This window comes from Oryx dammah, unplaced genomic scaffold (assembly GCF_014754425.2).
Source record: "Oryx dammah isolate SB20612 unplaced genomic scaffold, SCBI_Odam_1.1 HiC_scaffold_11232, whole genome shotgun sequence".
NCBI classification, from domain to species: Eukaryota; Metazoa; Chordata; class Mammalia; order Artiodactyla; family Bovidae; genus Oryx; species Oryx dammah.
The window spans coordinates 1862038-1883396 of NW_024080625.1; the positions used below are offsets into that span (position 1 = coordinate 1862038).

The following is a 21359-nucleotide window of genomic DNA, read 5'->3' on the forward strand; positions in this document are numbered from 1 at the left end:
TGGGTGATTGCTTGTCACGTCATCATATTGTGCAATAGATGTGTTCTCACGTTCATTTATTTTTAGTATCACACACTAAGTAGTCTCTCAGAGTGCTTCCACTGGTCTCTGACTTTCTTTCTTGGCTGTTACATCAGTTGTTGACTGCATTAAGGAGATAGGCTGCCTTCTCTGTGTTCTCCTCTTACTGACCTCAGTGACAGTGAATAGGTAATAGAACAGCATTTTTATCACTAAAGCCCAAAACTAAGGGTTACTGGGAATACTGATTCTCAGAAGTTAGGCTTAGGAACAAAGGATTATCTCTGAGCCCTTATTTTTGCCTTTACAGGACAGATTGTAGAAGTTTAAAAACTGAAAGGGACTCTCATCTCCATATTTACAAACCCAGAAATTGAGGCCCATGTAAAGGGAAGTGACTTGCTCAAAGTCACAAAGCTAATCAAAGGCAGCTCTAAGAGATTCCAGTCTCTTAACTTTCAGTTTGACACTCTTTTAACTTGTTCTGTATATCTGAAAGTTTTCTTTGGAAAAGTGCTCACTTGCCTTTCATTTGGTTCTGTGAGAACTCCTTCACTTAGAGGGGAGATGAGCAATGACAAGAAAGTTTGAGAAAAGCAAAAAGGCTCTAGAACAGATAGCATACCTGTGACTCTGCTAGCCTTCATCCCTTGGGTTGTCAGCAAGAGCTGCATGGAATAAAAGCAGTCTCTCATCTTTGGAAGGGAAGTCGTATTGCTAATTATCCACATTGGTTCATTGGTTCATCAGCCATTTAATATGGACTACTCTGTGAGTGGGGATTTTCAGTATCTACTGTGATATGGTTGAACATATTTTGACTCAAGCAGACCTACAAAAAGTCCAACAACCCATAATATTTTATTAAACCATTAATAAATCTGTCAATCTGAACCATTTGGAAAGAGGAACATTCTAGTTTTAATATATTACCTTGATCAATGATGTATTTTTCACATCATGTTGGTCTCTGTTGCAAGTAAGGAGCATGCTAAACTAAATTTCTCTGCTGAATGTTGGATCGTCTTTTTAACTATATGTGTGCAAATGACTCATATTTGTTTTCCTTTGCTTCCCAGTTAGAATTGTTTTATGTAATTTAGATCCTTTTATTTATCACATACTTATAAAGCATTTGTATAAACTATTTAAATGATTTGTTTTCTTGATGAAAATATTTGATATTCTTTTAAGTCTCCTGTTCATTTGTCACATTTTTCTTTTCCTGCCCATAGTCCTACTTTTTTCCAGGCAGAGCTGTGGATCAAAGAATTGTAAGTAATTATTTTTAATATCATTTTGCCTCTTCATCACTTTCTTTTCAGTTAGAAGAAATCAATTAGCCAATCTTGCTACCTATTTTTAGTCAGTAAAAATTTCCTATTTATTTATAAAATAACTTCTAAGTTACTGAGTTTTAAAAGTTTTTTGGAGTTGGAACATTTCTGTGCTCAGGTTTATTAAATCTGTAACAGTTGTTGAAACTAAATTGAATTGGAAAAATGTTTCAGTTAGCTATTAAACAGAAAGGAAAATAAATGCCTTTATTTTCATATTAATAAAACTAATTTACTGGATATTATTTCTGGAGTTTGCAGAATCACTGAAGATTTAGTTTCTAGTTTCCAGGATTCACTTTGGGTTATCTAAATCCCTTGGTCTGGTAGATTTTTTTTTTTTTAATATTTATTTATTTGGCTGTGTCGGGTCTAAGTGATGGCATGCAAGATCTTTGTCATGTCATATGGGATCTTTCATTGTGGCATGAAGGCTCTCTACCCTTGACAGGCTCCAGAGCAGATGGGCTTAGTAGCTGTGACATGTGGACCTAGTTGTCCCAGGGTGTGTGGGATCGTAGTTCCCCAACCAGCAATGGAACCCGCATCTTTTGTATTATTTTCATCTTTGGGATTCAATCTCATTTTTGGATTTCCAGAATGAAGCTTCACTTTCGCCTTAATTTTAGAAGCATGGTTTAAAAAAAAAAAAAAAAAAAAAGACTACACATTTACAAATATCCACAAAAGTCACTTGTTCATGTTTAGCAACAAACTAATAATTTTCATCATTTCAAAAAACTAGTAAGGTAATTTCAGTAACACCATGTAGTTTCACTTTGTCTTAAAGCAAGTGTAGTGATAAGTTAGTATAAGGGTTTTAGGCTTTTTCTCTGAGAGTTTTATATTTAATGCTCATTGGGCATCAGCAGTGTTCTTGATGCTAAGTAAGTGGTCTGCATTTTTTGTTTCCTAGAACTAGTGTTTATGATTCTCGAGCACGAGAAAGATTGCGCCAGATTGAAGAGCAGAAAGCACTGGCATTACAGCTTCAAAACCAGGTAAAAAAGTGTTTTTGAGATATAAATGAATAGCACATCCAAGTTGAAACTAATTTTGGAAGGTTACCTAAATTTGGAATCAAAGGTGTTGAATTGCAAGATAGTACAGTAGCATAGCCTTGCTCTGCTCTGTGTTCTCAGTCTGTCCAGCTAGTCCTGCTCAGTGTCCATAGACAAGTGGTAGATTTCTGTGCTCCGCTTATTTTGAAGGTCTGTCTTTCAGAGGCTGCAGGAACAGGAACATTCAGTACACGATTCAGTAGAACTGCATCTGCGTGTGCCCCTTGAAAAGGAGATCCCGGTCACGATCGCCCAAGAAACAGGGAAAAAAGGTCATAAATTGACTGACAGCGAAGATGAATTTCCTGAAATTACAGAGGTAAATTATATAGTATAAATTCCTACACTGGCAAGTGTTGTGTTTAGAGAGAATTCTTTGGACAAATTTCAAACAGAGAAGTAATAGACCAGGGACTCCCCTGGCAGTCCAGTGGTTAAGACTCAGTGCTTCCACCTGCAGGGTGTTCGATCCATGGTCAGGGAGTTAAGATCACAAATGCTGAGCGGTGCAGCCAAAAAACAGACAGGAAAAAAACAGTAGTAGATCACCTGGTATTTAAATTGTATTCCATACTCCTGCTTTCATTTGTATTGCATAACAATATTGGCTTTGTTTTTCAAAGATTACTGAAAATTCAGGAAAGAATTATGGGTGACTTGTAGTGATTTCAGTGAAAAAGCATTCAGTAAATTTGTTTCATTTCTTGTGCATTTTTACTTAATGCATATGTATAGTACTTTTACATCAAATAGTAAGTTGAGCCTTACTATTTTTTTTTTTAATAATAAAAACTCAGCATAAAAATTTGGAAATTTTTAAAAATTTAAAAAGTCTGCATACATGGAAAAATAATCTGTTTCTTAGTTCATTCTTCTGTTTGAAAACCTGTCATATAGCTGGTAAGTATAACACATTTATTAACACTAAAGTTGTGCTGAATTCTACATTTTTACATTAAAAAAAACACAAATTTTTCTGGGAAAATGTGTCTAAAAGACATCACTACTTTTACTTCCTTATTACCTTTGAGAAAGATTCTGTTTCTCAGGAAATTGTTTGGACTGAAGATATATAATTAGGTCTTTTCATGGGCTTAGGAAATTTGATAGCAGAAAGTTATTTCGGACTCAAGAAATAATATGAAATAAGGGTCTGAAATGTGCTGAAAAAGAGAAGGGAGGAAGAGCTAGGATGAAAGGAAGTAATCAGATTACTGGAAGGAATAATAACCAAAATGTTAGGAGTAAATGGTTGATTTAAGTCTGGGGATTGCATGGGGCTTGATGAGAAATGGGTACGTCCGAGGCCATGTATGCCTAATCTCTGACACTTCTTGGTTCCCTAGGAAATGGAGAAAGAAATAAAGAATGTATTTCGTAATGGGAACCAGGATGAAGTTCTGAGTGAAGCATTCCGCTTGACCATCACACGCAAAGATATTCAAACTCTAAATCACCTTAACTGGCTCAACGATGAGGTAATCTCACACTTGTTTTTATATTCAAATAGAAAGTGAACATCAAGTGCAGACTAAAGGCATTATATATTTCACTGTTTCTTAAAGTGTGGTCCTTGCTGACCTGCTTCAGAATCAGCTGTCATAGCTTTCTCCATTTTCCTGACTAAGTATGAGGCAGTATGGTAGAGATACATATTTTAAACAAACATCTCAAGTGATTTTTTTTTTTAATGTACCTTAATGTCTGGGAACTGCTGATTTACCTTTTTATGTATCAAAGATTTGGATACTGATAGAGAAGACATTTACTCATTGGTATTTTTACTCTCTTTAAGCTACCTGCCATGCAGTTCACATCTTTTGTTAAGCAAATATTTAATAGCTGACCATGTTACAGCACATGAAGGAATACTTTGGGATTTCCATATAGAAATCCATTTCTGTTACCCTTTCTCTCTGTATTTAGGTCACTTAGATTATGAGTGATAAGCTTTCTAAAATAGCCTACATTTGTACATGATATTTTTTAAACTGACATTGAAGAAGTTTTATTAAATATTTGAGGTATTGAGTTAAAAAGTGTTATGGCTCTTGGCTCCCGAATGTTCTGATTATTTTATGTAGCTTATTTGTGTTAGAATCTTCAAACTGATCTGTCCTATTCCTAAACCTATAGGAGCCTGTTTTATTTCACAAGGATATTTTCACAGCAAAAGAAGAGAACTGGGTTGGGATTTTTCCCTAAGAACCTGCCTCCTTACTAAGAGCATTCCTGCCTAAAATCTTGGGTGTACTCAAGTTTCACCGCTATGGAAACTTTTTAGATACTCAATATAGTAAGCACTAGATATTCTAGGGGGCTTCCCAAGTGGCTCAACAGTAAAGAATCCTTCTGCTAATGCAGGAGATATGGGTTCAATCCCTGGGTCAGGAAGATCCCCTGGAGAAGGAAATGGCAACCCACTGCAGTATTCTTGCCTGGGAAATCCCATGTACTGGCGGGCCACAGTCCATGGGGTCACAAAAGAGTTGGACCTGACTTAGCAAAGGAACAAAAACCAAATATTCCAGATACCAGTATCCTGGCCTTGTATGTGTATGACCTTCCAAATATTAATATTTGGCCAACATCTGTTGGACATTTACCTCATGTTAGGCGCTAATCTAAGTGATTTGTTTGTTTTGCTTATGTCATAGTCACCACAACTCTTGGAGATGCATGCTATAGTTTTATCATCTCCACTTAATAGATGAAGAAATAAGACATAAAAGATTAAGAAACTTGCAAAGTTACATGACTTTGTAATAGCAAGCCAGGATTCAGATTCAAGCATTGGGTCTTATCTGTTATAGCCTACTGCCTTAGAATCTTAAGTTGGATCCTGTTTCAGGATTAGATAGAATTTTAGAGCTATATACCATGTCCAGTAGGTTGATTTTCTGTGGGATTTGTTGAACTAGCCCATTCTCTTTGCCTTTGGTGAGTTTATAAGATAAAATTTCAGAAGTTCATCACTCCTTGAATAATATCTTTGACCAAGAATAGTAAAGAAGGCATGGTTTGAGATACCATCTTGCTTTACAGGAAACAGTTCTTGCTTCTTGTGGCCCAGAATAGTGGTATTAGAACATTGGTCAAAATAATAGGAAAAAAAAAGAGCTCACCAAATCAAAGAGCAAAATGAAAATCAAGAACAGTCAAAAGTATCCACCAATTAAGTATTTTTCTTTGAAGATATTAATGTGAGGTCTCTTGCCAATTTTTACCTGCTGCTTTTAAATGGGGAAGACCCAGTTATTTTATTGGGATTGCAGCTTGTTTGTTGTAAATTATCCAAAAACTTCTAGGGGGCAGCAGTGAGCAGGACATGAGCTGAGTTCTTGCTGTATGTATTGTGGTAGTTACCTCAGTGAGCTCCCTTACAGAGGCAGTGTTCATCAGGACATATTTTCCATTCCATGGGTCTACCAGAGGATTTTTAGCAAGCAAAGTTAATGGAAATTACATTATTTAGAAGAGAAAAGGGAAAGGAAAGATTCCTTGTCTACTTTATCTCTACCACATTTACCCGTAACTTTTGTAAGGAGTCCTTGTCTTCTGAGTGGAGAATAATGTTAACTTTGAAACCAGGTGCCAGTTCACATGTCCATGATGATAGTGAGAACTATTTTAATAAGTAACTTTAATAAGTGTTTTAAAAAGCATCATTTTCAACGTACCACACTTCTCACACTTTCAGAGTTACTGCCCTTAAAAAGCTGATAACATTCTGAAGGGGAATTAGTAGATATCCTAAGTATTCACACTCATTTTGAAATACTTAATTGTTTCTTAATTGTGAACTCTCAATATTTTGCAAGTAATTTGCTCTCTCTTCAATCCTGGTCTCCTTCCCTCAAATAGATATTTTCATTAATAGCCTTTCTTTTAGTTTTGTTCTCATGTCAGTTTTATAGACTTCATTAAAGTTTTCTCCCAAGAAAGGTGATTGACATTTTACAGACAAAGAATATAAGATCCTAGAAATGAAAGGGATCAGATTTAGCTTATAAGGAAAATAAAATCAAGAAGTCCTATATTTGAGATATGTACAAATAGCCATTAGGCTACTCTTTCTCAGGTCGTTTTGCTCAAAGAAGAGTAAGCCACAGTGCCTGTTCTTGCAATAAGCTTTCCAACATATTTGCAAGAATGGATTTATATATCAGTGAATAGCTAAATTCTGTGCAAATTCAAAGGACTAATGAGAGTATTAACATTGTACCTCACTGTAAGAAAATGAAATTTCTCAAAATTGGAATGTGGGAACTGGCTGCCTTACAAAGAGTTACAAAATGAGGCTGGAAAGGTGAGAACATATAGATGGAGATTTCTAGTCCAGGTCTGGTAATTAGTGATAGAAATATCTAATTAAGGGAAGGAAGACAGGGTTAAAGAGAGGAGGAATTAGTTGCAAAAGTAGATTGAAAGTCACAGTTAAGAAACAAAAGGAAGTATTTTTAAGTAAATGTCAATTGAAATAACAAACAGAAATTGTGTATTATTTCCTGAAGATAGAGTTGAATAACTTATGGAATCCAACTCTAAGATTTCAGGTTAATAATCCTGAAGTGAGGACTACTTTAGGCTTTGTGTTTCTCTTTATGGCCTGCTAATTCTGCTCTTAGAGGGCCCAATAGTTGTTTTATAAAGCATCAGATAAATTTAGAAATATGTGAAAATTATTTAGGCATACAAATAAATTTGACATCTTCTGGTCTTGATAGAATAAAGTAGATCAGATTTATTCTCTCAAATAGAACAGTAGATAAAACACCTGAAACAACAATTTTCAGACACTGGATAACAGTGATTCCTAAGAAGACGGAAGTGAAAAGCATGAACCTATGATTCCCACAGCTTACTGGGGTGGTGTGCTAAAGGGAGAGAGCTGGTAAAAACCTGGCAGGGCCTGGCAGTCTTGCTAAGTAGAGGAGACAGTGTTCATGGAGGCCAAAGCGGCTAAGGTTTGTGAGATAAATACTGGTGGGGAAGTTGCTGAACAAAGAGAAAGCTCCAGAGGTGTGCAGAGGGCCCCCCTGGAATCTTTGGCTGAGTACTGATCTGCACATATATGGCAAGAAACTACCAGTGGCTGTGGAAAGAACCACCAGAAAGAAGAAATCATAACAAGCCTGAGAGCTAACACAGGTGCCAAGAACAGTTTATGTCCCAACCAGCTGGAGTAGAAGAGTTGCAGAGCATTGAGTAGCAAGTCCTCAAAAGGGCACTGCCTCAAGAGTGGGCCCAGACAGGCAGGCCCTAAAGTAAAGGCTGCTCTGGACCCATGGTAACAAGCTTAAATATAAGTCTTAAAAGCTTGAAACTGATCTAAGTAACTTAACTATATCACAGAACAAAACCCAACAATATTTAAAGGAATACAACAAATTCTGGTAACAACAGAACCCAACAACATTGAAATTCACAAAGTCTAGCATCTAATTAAAAATTCCCAGGCATGAAATAGAAGAAAAATATAACAAAGGGAAAAAGACAATCACTATAGAAATACCCAGAAAAGAAAAATATGTTAGAATTAGCCAACAAAGATATTAAAACAGATACCATAAATAATATTCCACATGTTCAGGTAAGTAGAGGAAAGTGGACATTATGAGGGGAAAAAATGGAGAATATAAAAAAAGATCCAAATTGAATTTCTAGAGATGAAAAATACAGTATCTGATATTAAAAATACATGAAATGAGATTAACAGTTTAGATACTGTGGAAGGAAAAATTAGTAACCTTGAAAATAGAGCAGTATGAATCATCCAAGTGAAATAGAAAAAAGGCTGAAAAAAGATGACTGGAGCTTAGTGAGCTCAGGGACAGTATCAAGTCTAAGCATGTAATTGAAGTCCCAGAAGGGAAGATGGGGTGTTAAGTGGTATCAGAAAAAAATGTTTAAAGAAATAATGGTGGGAGATTTTCCAGATTTGGAAGCATACTGGCAGATTCAAGAAATTCAGCATACCCCAAGAAAGAGAAATACCATACTGAAATGTATAGTAATCAAATTGCTAAAGGCCACTGATAAAGAGAAAAATAATGAAAAAAGCAACCAGAAGAAGAGACATGTTATATACAGAGGAACCAAGATCTGTCAGAAACCATGTAGGCCAGAGGACAGTGTAGCTACATCTTTAAAATACTGAAGGAAAAAGAAAACCGTCAACCTAAATTCTATACCAGCAAATATATCTTTGAAGAAATAAGGCTATACTATTTTAGGCAAGCAAATGCTGAAGAATTCATCACCAGCGGACTTCTTCTTTAAGAAATATTAAAGGATATTTTAGGCAGAGGAAAAATGTGAGTTGAAAATTTCAATCTACACAAGGAATGAAAAGCAGTGAAAATGCTCTCATCATTTATTATCTCTGGAAGACAAGGGACTAGTCAAATAAAAAAGAAAACAACAACAATGTAGGGTTTATAACATGTTAAAGTAAAATATATGATAATCATAACACAAAAGGGGGGGCAAATGAAAGTATGTACTTGTCTAAGATTCCTGCACAATGTATGAAGTTGTATGATGTTTTATGAAGATGGACTACAGTAAGTTACAGACATAAATGCTAGAGCAACCAGTAAAAAACAAAGAGGTATTTTAAGAAGCTGGTAATGGAGATTAGATGCAATTAAAAGATAGTCAAGCCAAAGGAAGGCAGAGAAAGGATACAAAGAACAGATGAGACACACAGAAAAAAAAAGAACATGATGGTAGATTTAAAACCAACCATGTCAATACTCTGGTTGCTCAGTGGTAAAGAATCTGCCTGTCAGTGCAGGAGACTCAAGTTCAATCCCTAGGTCTGGAACGTCCCCTGGAGGAGGGCATAACAACCCACTCTGGTATTCTTGCCTAGGAAATCCCATGGATAGAGGAGCCTGGTGGACTCCAGTCCATGGGGTCACAAAGAGTTGGACGTGACTTAGTGACTAAACAACAACAATCTCAATACATTAAATGTAAATGACCAAATTCAGCATACCCAGTAGAAATATAATGTGAGCCATATATGTAATTTAAAGTTTTATAATAGTCACATTTTAAAAAAGGAAAAGAAACAAGTAAAACTAATTTTTATAATATATTTTACTTAACCCACTACTACTACTACTACTACTACTGCGTCGCTTCAGTCACGTCTGACTCTGTGCGACCCCACAGACGGCAGCCCACCAGGCACCCCCGTCCCTGGGATTCTGCAGGCAAGAACACTGGAGTGGGTTGCCATTTCCTTCTCCAGTTTTCCTTTAAAATTGGAGAAAGTTACAGTTCAGTACACACAGGCAAAGTCGTATCCGACTCTTTGTGACCCCATGGACTGTAGCCCACCAGGCTCCTCTGTCCATGGAATTCTCTAGGCAAGAATACTGGAGTAGGTTGCCATTGCCTTCTCCCAATAAATCTAAAATATGTTTATTTTGGCATGTAATACATGTTAAAATATTATTAATGGTATATTTTGCCTTCTCTAAAATATATGTATTTTACACTTAGAATGCATTTACACTTACAACACAATTTGAATTAGTCAAATTTCAAGCGCTCAAGAGTTACATCTGGCTAATGGCTGCCATACTGGACAGTATAAGCATCCAGTTAAAAGGCAGAAATTATAGATTAGATTTAAAAATATGTCTACAGAAAACATTTTAAATGTGAAGACACATATAGGTTAAAAGTAAAAGGGTGGAGAAAACATACCATACAAACAGTAAACAAAGGAAAGGTGCTAAGTCGCTTCAGTCGTGTCCAACTCTGTGTGACCCCATCGACGGCAGCCCACAAGGCTGCCCCGTCCCTGGGATTCTCCAGGCAAGAACACTGGAGTGGGTTGCCATTTCCTTCTCCAGTGCATGAAAGTGAAAAGTGAAAGTGAAGTTGCTCAGTCATGTCTGACTCTTAGCGACCCCATGGACTGCGGCCCACCAGGCTCCTCCGTCTAGTAACTATATTAATATCACACTAGTAGATTTCAGAACAAGGAATATTACCAGTGATAGACATTTCATAATGGTAAAGGGGGAAATTCATCAAAAGGAGTAACAACGTAAGTATGTATGCACCTAATAACAGAACTTCAAAATACACTAACTAAAAGCTGAAAAAACTGGAAGGGAAAAGAGACAAATTCATACCTAAGTATGAATGTTGAAGATTTCAGCACCTCTGTCTCAATTATTGCTTCCAAGGAGATGTTAAATCTAAGTGATGCTCAGTAAGAGAAGCAGCAGCCTATAAAACATTAAACTCAGCTAGACAAACCTAGCACAGGAAATAGATTTTTCTTAGGAAATAAAAACTAATTGAGTCAGAAGGGAAGAAAAATAGACAAGATGAAATAAATTAGTTAAGTGAATATGATGGTGTCTCCCATATGCTAATGATCAGAGTGGAAGTTACAGTGTAGTCTTTCTAACATGACTCATTGGACGATTCCACATCATTATGATTACCTCTTTAAAGTGTTTCTTAATAGAACTAGTCCTTTTGATAAACTAGGGATTTATGTCAGGTCACAGGGAGAATAGTAATTACAGTTGTCATGACTCCATAAAAGTAGATGCTGCCTGTCTTTCTCTAAAACTTTTGCAGTAATTCTAATTGTTCGTTACTTTAATTTGCGTCTGAGAAAAGTCCTGGGCACAGTGAGGGATGCCATAACTCAGAGCTTCCCTTAAGTCTTCTATCTTGGTTTCTATAGTATTATTAGATTAGGTCTTAGGAGTGAGTGACCTTCTGATTTATAACATTCAGAGGTTGTTGCTTAATTAGTCTTTCTGGGTTTGTGGTTGACAAGTCACGCTGGCCCCCGGCAGATAAGTCTAATTTAAAAATAAGAATGAGGAGGTAGAGGGGAAAGTCTGGAGGGATAAAGTAGGAAAACAGCTTTTTCTTTTCTAAAAGTTATCTTGATCTCTGCTTCAGAACACTGTCATGCTCAGGACTTTTAGAACACTTTTTTCCAAAGTCTGTTGTAAGGGTTCAGTTTGTGAAATTGGGAAGGGTTAAAAGTTAGACTTTACTGTTGGTGATGTATTTTACATCTAAATGCACGAGAAAACAATAGTTTGGCTGGTTTACTGCTTGAGAAGGGTACAAATAGCAGTAGTCATTTGTGTCCTTGTGGTAACATACAGGCAAAGGATTGAGTACTAAGTTTGAAAACATTGTAGACTTTTCTTTTAAAGAAACACTTTTTTCAACTTAGCCTGGCAGCTCTTCACATAAAATCACAAAGGAACAAGACACCATAAACAATCATTCCACCCCCAAACAGGATTGCATAGACAAGTAGACGCTCACGGAGAAGGCTATGAAGGCAGCAGGAAAGGCAGTTCTTTAGGCACCAGGGACTGCAGCAAGCAGAGGCAAGTGTGGGCCTCCAAAAGAGTGGCAAGTGCAAGACAAATAGTAGGCACAGACAAACAGACTTGTTACTCTTCGTCCCCAATTCCAAAGGGAATTCAAGATCTTCTGGAGCTAAGAAGAGTCCCAAGTACAGAAAGACTCTACCACAGGAGGGGAGGGACCCTTGCCGTCACAAAATACAAACGACTGCTCTGACCATCATTGCTTCTCTTTCGTCTTAGACACTGTGATCCCTTCTCTCATTTCTTTTTCCTTCATCTTGAGCCCTCCTCTGTGAGATGATGTGTAGGATTCTTTTTGTTCTTCTAACTTCTAGCTTTTTTTTTTTTTTTAGTGTGATTGTGTCTTGGCTGAACTATGGCAATTTTCCTTATTTGGACTGAGTGATAGCTGAAAAACTGAGGAGAGAAACTTGGATCTAAATTCTGCTTCAGATGTCAGGTTACACATCCTCAGCTAATGGGAGGGAACAGTGAGGCCACCAAGCCCCCTCCTCCTAGAATGCAGGGCAAATGAAAAAGAGCCCAGATCACTCCCTAGAGCTAAGTAATGAGCTGACTTTGGAGGAGGCCATTTCCCTCACAGTGGAGAAGCCTTGGTGGGAGGGAGAAGTAAAGCAGAGAAGAGGGGTTCTCAGTGTGGTGCCCTGATCACTAGGTCTCTGTTCCTGTTCAGCTGGCTTGGTCTTTAACTTTAGAGGTCCATTCTATCAAAATAACAAAATAAAGTAACATAAGAAACCAAGCAACTCAGGCTATGTAGGCACAGCTAAGCGTAATTGGTTTTTGGCACTCTTTCCCCCTGAAAAATAGGATAGTTGTATGTAGCATGACGTTCATTTATGTCACCCTTTTCACTTCAAGGTAATGATCCCAGATATGCCCTTCTGATGGGCACCTGGGGGAGATATATCTCTGTGGCTTTCATGTGCTTGGCTGTCCTTATCTCTCTGGTTCCTTCCACCTCCTTATTGCCTGTTGCAGTATTTAACTTATCTGCCCCCATGGAGGGTTTGGCTTATAGTGATTGACAGGTTGTCTGCCTATTCGCTTCACCTCTTGAATTGAAGGGTTTAGCCTCATGGCATGGGTAATGTCATGGAATAGAATACCAGAGGAATCAATCCCTTTTTGCTAATTTTCTCTCACCGGAAGATGTAGATTATAGCCAAGAAATCTGTGCTTGCTGAGCAGGTAGATCCTCCTGCATTCCTGGCTGCCTTCACAAGCCTGCAAGCATCCTTTAGCACCATTAACCTCAAGGATAGAGTGAGATTAAAAACCTGAATTGGAGAAACCTACAATCCTAATTGTGCCCTAATTCATTATCATTGTTTTATATAACTGAGCTCTGTTGGGCATCATACTAGGGAGAGAATCAACCACAACCTGAGCCTATTGCTCTATCTTCAGAGATGCAGGAAGAACAGTGTCTTTCTTCAGTCCTGACTTTCCTTCCCACCACCCTCAGAGTGCTCCTTCTTGGTGAATGTGGTTTCCCTGCAGCTGCCTAGGCATCCTCATCTATAGGCCCTTTCTCTAGTCTAGACCACGCTCCGGTGTGTTCCTGGCTGTGTTCCTTACTGCCTACCCAGTATGTAGTTGCCTACTGTTGGGCAGTAGCTCACTGCTCTGGCATCTTAGTGTGTAAATATTTGTCAAAGGACAGGGGTGTTTTCCCATTCCCCAAAAAGCATTCTGAAAAATGTGCCTGTTTTCTTAGTCATATTTCCAAGCTTTGGATCAGTTAGCCCATTCATTCCTTGCAGTTGACAGACACTGGCCTGACCTCAGCTGGCCACATAAGTATGCAGTAACTTCCGGCACAGTAACTTTGAGGCTTTAATACCAAGGGGTCCTAGACCTAAAGGAACTGTGGACAATGCAGTCACTATTAGAGAACATACCGTTTCATTAACACATCTCCCATGTCAAGGGCTTTAATTTCTTTCACTCATACTTGATATTGAAGAAATAAGTGGAATCAACAAATATAAGGCAGCTAACCTTATAGATTCTAGGAGAAAACTTGACTCTTCATGTTTGTGGTTTTACTTTCAGCTTACGTAATGTAGGTTATAGTATATCCATGTCTGCCTGGATAAAGGTGTTGTTGCCAAGCTACTACAAGTTTAGAGATGTTGTTCCAATATAGTTGATAGTTTATTCTGTCACTCAGTTCTACTTGAGACCAAAACAGTTTGCTTCTGCTAAGTAACTTGTTAGGCTGAAAATACAGTCTTAAGTCATGGGGCAGAGTTTTCTATCTTTGTGCAAAATCAGGAGACCTACATAGAAGGATTGAACTACTAATCTTAGTTTTTATTAACACTAGACTCTGAGCTCAGAGTTTATTTAAGTTGCTTGCACAGTCCCAGCAGACTAAAGGAACTGCTGATGTTTACCTTGCTAAACTCCTGCTTGTAATGTGTACCTGCACATACTCCTTCCTTTCCTTTTCTCCGACTCTAATCTTACACTACTTCTTCCTCCTCATTTTCCAATTTTTTTTTAACCTGATCTTCAGACTTCTACAAGTCTGGCCAACATCTTCCCAAATGTATCCTGAACCATATATATATGTATCAGCCTTTTATGTTTTCACTGTTTATAACCACCTCAGTCCCCCTCTTTTCTAGTCAGAATTTGATATAGGGATATTAGGCTGTTGGGTGTTGAGGTCATAACTGAGTTGACTAGGGAACTAGGCTATGCTGTGCAGTATAGCAACTGTGTTTCCTTCTTACAACACAACTGCTTTGAAAGGCTGGAGTATCTATTTTAATATATATACTTTCTTTCCACAGATCATCAATTTCTACATGAATATGCTGATGGAGCGAAGTAAAGAGAAGGGATTGCCGAGTGTACATGCATTTAATACCTTTTTTTTTACTAAGTTAAAAACGGCTGGTTATCAAGCAGTGAAACGTTGGACAAAGAAAGTGGATGTCTTTTCTGTTGACATTCTTTTGGTGCCTATTCATCTCGGAGTGCACTGGTGTCTTGCTGTGAGTGCCTCTTTTATTACTGATAAAATTTAAAAGAAGTCTATATAATAGAATACACAGAGAGCAATGAATACTAGTTCTACGTAGATGGTTGAAAGAGTAGCATTTAATTATCTAAAAATTGGATAGATTAGCAAACTCCCTGTCAAGAGTGGGAGATACTTAGACTTTGAAAACAGCTATGAAATTTTCTTTTCTGGAAATACTTAAAAATGGAGTTATAGTCAAAGCAACCTAAAGGCAAGGAACACATGGGGAGAAAAAGTGACTTCTTAACGATGATGCCAACTCAGATTCTGTGACCATTATTTTCTGCCTAATCATGATTTGCCTTGCATACTTGATAATTTATTATTGCTTCCCTGGTAGCTCAGACAGTAAGGAATCTGGCTGCAATGCGGGAGACCCAGGTTCAATCCCTGGGTAAGGAAGATCCCCTAGAGAAGGGAATGGCTACACACTCCAGTATTCTTGCCTGGAGAATTCCATGGACAGCGGAGCCTGGAAGGCTACAGTCTGTGGGGCTGCAAAGAGTCAGACATGACTGAGCAACTAACACAAACATGACTCTGAGAACATGGATACATTAGCTTTATATATTAATAAAAGTATACAAGTTACAGCCTGTTTTGAATTGTATTTGAAAAGCATTAAGTCTAAAGGAAATTCTCCAAGAAACAAAACCTAGAATCTTTTACCATCTTTCTGAAAATGTGTGGAAATGATCTCACTTAGTTTACATTCTCTGAAGAGCACGTCGTGTCTTCACTGTTGCCTCTGTTGCAAATGGAGACCCTGAAAACTAGAAAAGGGTTTCAGGGCAATTAGTCAGTCAGCCCCCAGCATAGTTCTGAGTAAATAATCACCCTGTTCTTCTTTCCTCTGCAGATGAAGCATGGTATAATGCTAAGTATCCATCAAACTTGTCATGATTTCATAGGAAATCTGGCAGAAGGTTCCAAGTTCCAGGGAAGGGAAAAGCTGAGATTTTCTTCAGTTCATAAACACACAGATTTTTTTTTTATTCCCAGGTTGTGGACTTTAGAAAGAAGAATATTACCTATTACGACTCTATGGGTGGGATAAACAATGAAGCCTGCAGAATCCTCTTGTAAGTAGGGAGTTGAAGATGAAGAGTTTGGTGTTGGATATATGTTGTTTTTCTAGCTGTTGAACTCAATTCTCTGATACCTTCAATGGAGTGGTTAATAAAGGAAATCTTTATATTGATTAAGATGGGTATTTTCCATCTAAGTAAAGTTTAATAATAATATAATAATACCCAAAATACATCCTGATGGGCATAATTACTGTCCCAGTGCAGGAAAATAAAGACTGGATATAGACATATAGATACAGAAACTACTTAGAAGTCATCTACCCCAACCTCCTAATTTTTCAGATAAAGGAACCAAGACCCACAGAGGTGACTTTGATTTGCTCAGGTCCTACTTTAATGGCTCAACTGGGAACCAGAATGCAAATCTGGTTTACATTCCACCTGTTTCTCTTTCCAAAATGTCTGTGGCCAGGAGGGGGTGGGTTCCATGAGGTGGATTAATTGATTTGGATTGAATTTTTATACAGAAGAATCAAGACTATAAATAAATATATACCCCAGCATTGCTAGAGAAACATTTTCCTTCCACTAGATTGAATTCTAAAGGACCATATAAACCAAGGAAAAGATCAAAACTCATTCCTCAGTGGGGACAGTAGGAAGAAGGACCCTGAGTATTGAAGTCAGAGGTCTTGCTTCTCTGGAGCTGACAGAGTGGGCATGAACTATGGGAGTTCTAAAGATTCCCTGTCCAGCAATATATACTGTTTTCCTTAGACATGGCAGAAGAAAATTCTTCCTGAGGATTGTCAGCCCCATTCTTGCAGTGGCAGCTCCCCAAGCTCATCTCATTCTCTCCCAATACCTTAGGCAATATCTGAAGCAAGAAAGCATTGACAAGAAAAGAAAAGAGTTTGATACCAATGGCTGGCAGCTCTTCAGCAAGAAAAGCCAGGTACGTTTCATCTTGGTGAGATGGAAATCCTGAGATTAGAGTATTGGTTAGAAAAGAAGCATACTGCTTGGGCCCTGGCGTCCTTCTAAGTGTCTGGCCTGACCTCAGCCAGGGAAGATAGAGTAGAGTAAGCTATCTGTGGGAAAATCAGTAATGTATTTCTTATGAAGAACTAGGTTTTCTAAATGCCCAGCTATTTTGCTAAACTTTCATCTATGGGAGAAAATGTTTGCAGGCTGTTTGACTCTTGTGGGAGGGACCAGCTTTTACACCCTTGGGTATCATAGAAATCTCAGATAGTCTCCTATGTGATAAACATGAAGTGCACAGGCTGGACTGAGACGCTGAATTTTTTGCTCTCTGAGCCTGTGTTATTCTGAGTGGGGGACCAGGACCATCTCTTTAGAATTCAGGGAAACCTGGAAAATGTATATCCTTTGGTTCTTATTTATAATTGAATAAGAAGGAAGGAAACTTGGAAAGATGTCACCTTTTTGTTATTTTTTGCCTTTTAGGAAATTCCACAGCAGATGAATGGAAGTGACTGTGGCATGTTTGCCTGCAAATATGCTGACTGCATTACCAAAGACAGACCAATCAACTTCACACAGGTAAGCCAAGCCTTCGGGAGGGATCTCTGTGACCATCCTGTCTCCAGGCTGCCTGATAGATGTTTTTCTCTCCATTTGCTCCACTTAGGGGGCTCTGCTTCATTCTGTGGCTCATAACCCAGGGTGGTTGCTACCTGTGCCACACTGTAGGAAAAGGAAGGATAATGATAGGCCACATCCTGGGTCACCATACATCATCTATTGTAGTTAAGGAATCCCAGCCAATCAGAGAGCTGCCTTCTCTGCTCATATACGCTGCCTGGCCCAAATCCTGTAAGAAGCAGAGAACTGGGACCAGAGCACGTTTCCTCAGTTTCGCTTTATTTGGTAGCAGTGAAGTTTTGGAACAGGCCACACCTTGATCTAGTGTAGTTTGCTGCCCTCTTCCCCTCGCTTCATGCAGCTGATCAGTCTTCCTTACGGTTTGTGATCATTAATTTCTGTCCTTGTGGTCCTTTGGAGACCAAAGTGAATTGAGACTAGAGATTATAGTTTATTTGGTGTCCTCCACTTAACCCTTTGCTTCTGTTTAAAGTAATGACTTTACTAGATTTTCCACCACAGCCCTTGGGTTGAGCTGACTCTTGCCATTCATTTAATTTTGGGGCAAAATGAGTTTTGATTTTCAAGCCTCAGATTTCATAGCCTCTTAAAAGTTCAACACAGAGGACTTTGGTGAATTTAGACACCATTCTTAGAATTCTTGGAGACATTTGAGGATGATAGCCTGGGGATTCCTGCTGCTGCTGCTGCTGCGTCACTTCAGTCATGTCCGACTCTGTGTGACCCCATAGACGGCAGCCCACCAGGCTCCCTCATCCCTGGGATTCTCCAGGCAAGAACACTGGAGTGGGTTGCCATTTCCTTCTCCAAACCAGGGGATTCCTGGTGATGCCTAATTAAACTTCTAGGTTTACAACAATGAAAAGTAGCAATAGCAATAGTAATCAGAAAAAGCACTAGAAAAAAAAAAATCACACGTAATGAAGAATGAGCAATTTGAAAGACCAAAAATGCAGCTGAGACTATTTTAGGTGAAAACCTCAAGAAGGAAAGGAGTGTTAGGTCTGCATGCAGGAAATGAAAATAAAGGTATCTCTGTGTCCCTACAGCAACACATGCCCTACTTCCGGAAGCGGATGGTCTGGGAAATCCTCCACCGAAAGCTCTTGTGAAGACCGTCTCAGTTAGCAGACATGGACTTGCAGGGGACCAGCTCTTTGTTGTCTACAGCCAGAGATCTTGGAGACAGCTGCTCCCAACCCTCTCTTCTTGTAAAGTCCTTGATCCTGGACCAGGCCCTGGAGACATGCACTCACAAGCACATCTGCCTTTCCTTTTGTATCTCAGATACTATTTTTGCAAAGAAACTTTGGTGCTGTGAAAGGGGTGAGGGACATCCCTAATCTGAAGAGAGAGACTGCTTTTCACTTCTTCAGTTCTGCCATCTTGTTTTCAAAGGGCTCCAGCCTCACTCAGTCTCTTAATTAGGGGCCTGAGAGAAGCTTGGAAGGACTCTTGGTTTCGTATAAACTCTTGTTGTTAGGCCTTACTAAGAGGTAGGAATGGATGTGGGTAAAAACGTAGGGATGAAAACCACCAGCATATACACGCACACATACATACACACATGATTTTCAAAATGTGTCACCAGGATAGTGACTGTAAACTGGACTTTGGGGCACCTGCATAAGGCCGTCCTCCAGGACTTGTCCTTTTTACATGCCCCTTGTGAAGTCCGTCTGCTTCTGTACAAGGCTGTTTTATCTGTAGCTTCTTCCCCTCCTGAGGCACCACATGTGAGCCCTGGGTGGACCCCAAAGTCCCAGGCAGTCCTTTCCTTAAAAGCAGTGGTTTGCATGTGCTCACAACACATGATATGGGGAAGACCCACCCAGGGAGTGGTTTAGAGGAGTAACAAAGGTGCCACTTTTACTGCTACCTACTTCTGACCAAGAAGAAGAAGGACCTCAGTCTTTAGCATAAAATTCCAGCTTTGGATGAATGCAGGTCTAGTTTGGTCTGTGGCTAGCTAGTTTAAATATGTTTCTAACCACAGAGAATTTAATATATATATATATATTTCACAGGGATATGCTTTTTTTTTTTTTAAGGCTGAATGTGTTCACCATTTTAGCCTGTAGATTTATTACCATTTTCCAAATTTAGCTCCAGCATACACAGATCCCAGCCCCTATGTGTAGGGTGTTTGTGGACTTCCTAAGAGTATTTTGAGGCCTGGATGAATTTTGGCTTGGGGTAGAGGTTACAGAGGAAGACGAGATTTTCAACTGGAAAACGGGTGGAATTTGGACTGATCAACTTGAGATTGAAAAACTGCTATTCTTTTTGTTCCTTGTAGCATCTCCCCCACCTTTTGAGCGCTCCTCAGGCTAGATAGTGAAACGATCCAATGCCAGTGTCATTTTGTACCTAAGTTCCAAAATAGGAACATTTTATACTTTTTTCTGTATTGTAATAGGTAGTTTTGTATGAGATCTTTTCTTCTCTTCCCTTGTACCTCATCCTTTCCAACATTGTGCTTTCTCCCTGGGCTTATTTGAAAATTTTACTCTGTTTTATATCAAGCTTGTTTAGTACATTTTTCTATGTGTTAGCACAGGTTACAATTTGAAAAGAAAACTATTTTTTTTAAATATTCCATTGTTAACTGAATGTTACTGTTTCCACTCCAGCAACTAGATGTCCTACCTTTTTCATACTGCCTGCCTTTGGGGGGAAGACCACCTTTTGTTTGTTTTCTTTTTTTTTCTTTCTTCCTTTTTTTTTCCTCCCTTTTTTTCCTTTTCCTTTTTTTTTTTTTTTTTTTTGGTGTTTTCTGTAGGTAATAAATAGCTTTCTACATATGAGTTGCTGGGACTTTTCACGTTCTCTTAGAAAGCTATGGCACGCAGGCTCATTGTGGGACTCCTGTACATTGATTCTTGGTACTTAATGTATTGAAGTGACAACTTGAAAGGTGGCAATATGGTATAGATTTTGGACCATGAATCAAAAGACCTGAGTTTTTCAGGCATGTTTGCTATTGTCTGGGGAACTCAGAACAAGATAGTTCTCTGTATTTATTGTTTGCCCATTTAAATAACATCTGTCTTACCTTCTCACAGACTTTTTGTACAGACCAAAGCAACAAATATTTATTGCCATGTATAGCAGAAAATGAAACATGCAACAAAAGCACTTTGAAAAATATATAAGGAATTGTTAAGCCTGTCTGAATTTGGCCCCGCTTTCTGACCAATACAGTTTTGTACAAGGTAAAGTTAGTGATCCTGAGACCACCCCGTCAGTGGGCCAGGCTGAGACACAGACTGGGGTCCAGAGTGGGAACCAGTAGTGGGGGCCATTCTTTCCAGAGAGCTGCCCAAGAAGAGCAGAACTAGCTTCTGGAAACTTTCTTCTTCATTTTAAGGGTGGGCCTTGATGACTGGGGTGAGAGGGTGGAGGAATGTGATGTTCCTGCCTTCCATGGCCAACGGCGTGTTATCAGCATCTTGTTTACCCTGCTTTAAACTAAAGCCTACTGCTTTCCTTTTCTCCAGTCTTCCCCTCTCTTCTGTGCCCAGTGCTTGTTTGTCATTATTCCCTTGCTGAGTCATGTTTGACTCTTTGCAGCCCTGTGGACTGCACAGACTCCTCTGCCCAGCGGATTTCCTAGGCAAGAATACTGGGTGGGTTGCCTACTTCCTCGTCCAGGGGATCTTCCCCACCCAGGGATTGAACCTGTGTCTTCTGCATTGGCAGGTGGGTTCTTTACCACTGAGCCACCAGGGAAGCCCCATAATTACCTACCTCCTCTTAAAAAAGGAACATTGATGGATGATAAGCTCTAGATGCCAGATATGTAACCTTCAGTAGAAATAGTCTCACCGATCACTCCTGGACCCTTTATG

The 21359-nt window shown here is 38.9% G+C and overlaps 1 protein-coding gene across 3 annotated transcripts in view; it reads left to right on the forward strand.

Annotated features, from left to right (window-relative positions):
- The window catches only part of LOC120861314 (sentrin-specific protease 1), a 52041-nt gene extending 31676 nt beyond the window's left edge, over positions 1 to 20365 (forward strand). For all 3 annotated transcript variants that reach the window (XM_040236949.1, XM_040236948.1, XM_040236950.1), the window contains exons 10-18: positions 1257 to 1295; positions 2275 to 2359; positions 2583 to 2738; positions 3766 to 3897; positions 14616 to 14819; positions 15851 to 15930; positions 16750 to 16834; positions 17350 to 17445; positions 18558 to 20365. In XM_040236949.1, coding sequence (XP_040092883.1) covers positions 1257 to 1295; positions 2275 to 2359; positions 2583 to 2738; positions 3766 to 3897; positions 14616 to 14819; positions 15851 to 15930; positions 16750 to 16834; positions 17350 to 17445; positions 18558 to 18620 — 940 coding nt within the window. In that variant the 3' untranslated portion in view covers positions 18621 to 20365. The remainder of the gene's footprint in view (positions 1 to 1256; positions 1296 to 2274; positions 2360 to 2582; positions 2739 to 3765; positions 3898 to 14615; positions 14820 to 15850; positions 15931 to 16749; positions 16835 to 17349; positions 17446 to 18557) is intronic.
- The last annotated feature ends 994 nt before the right edge of the window (positions 20366 to 21359 follow it).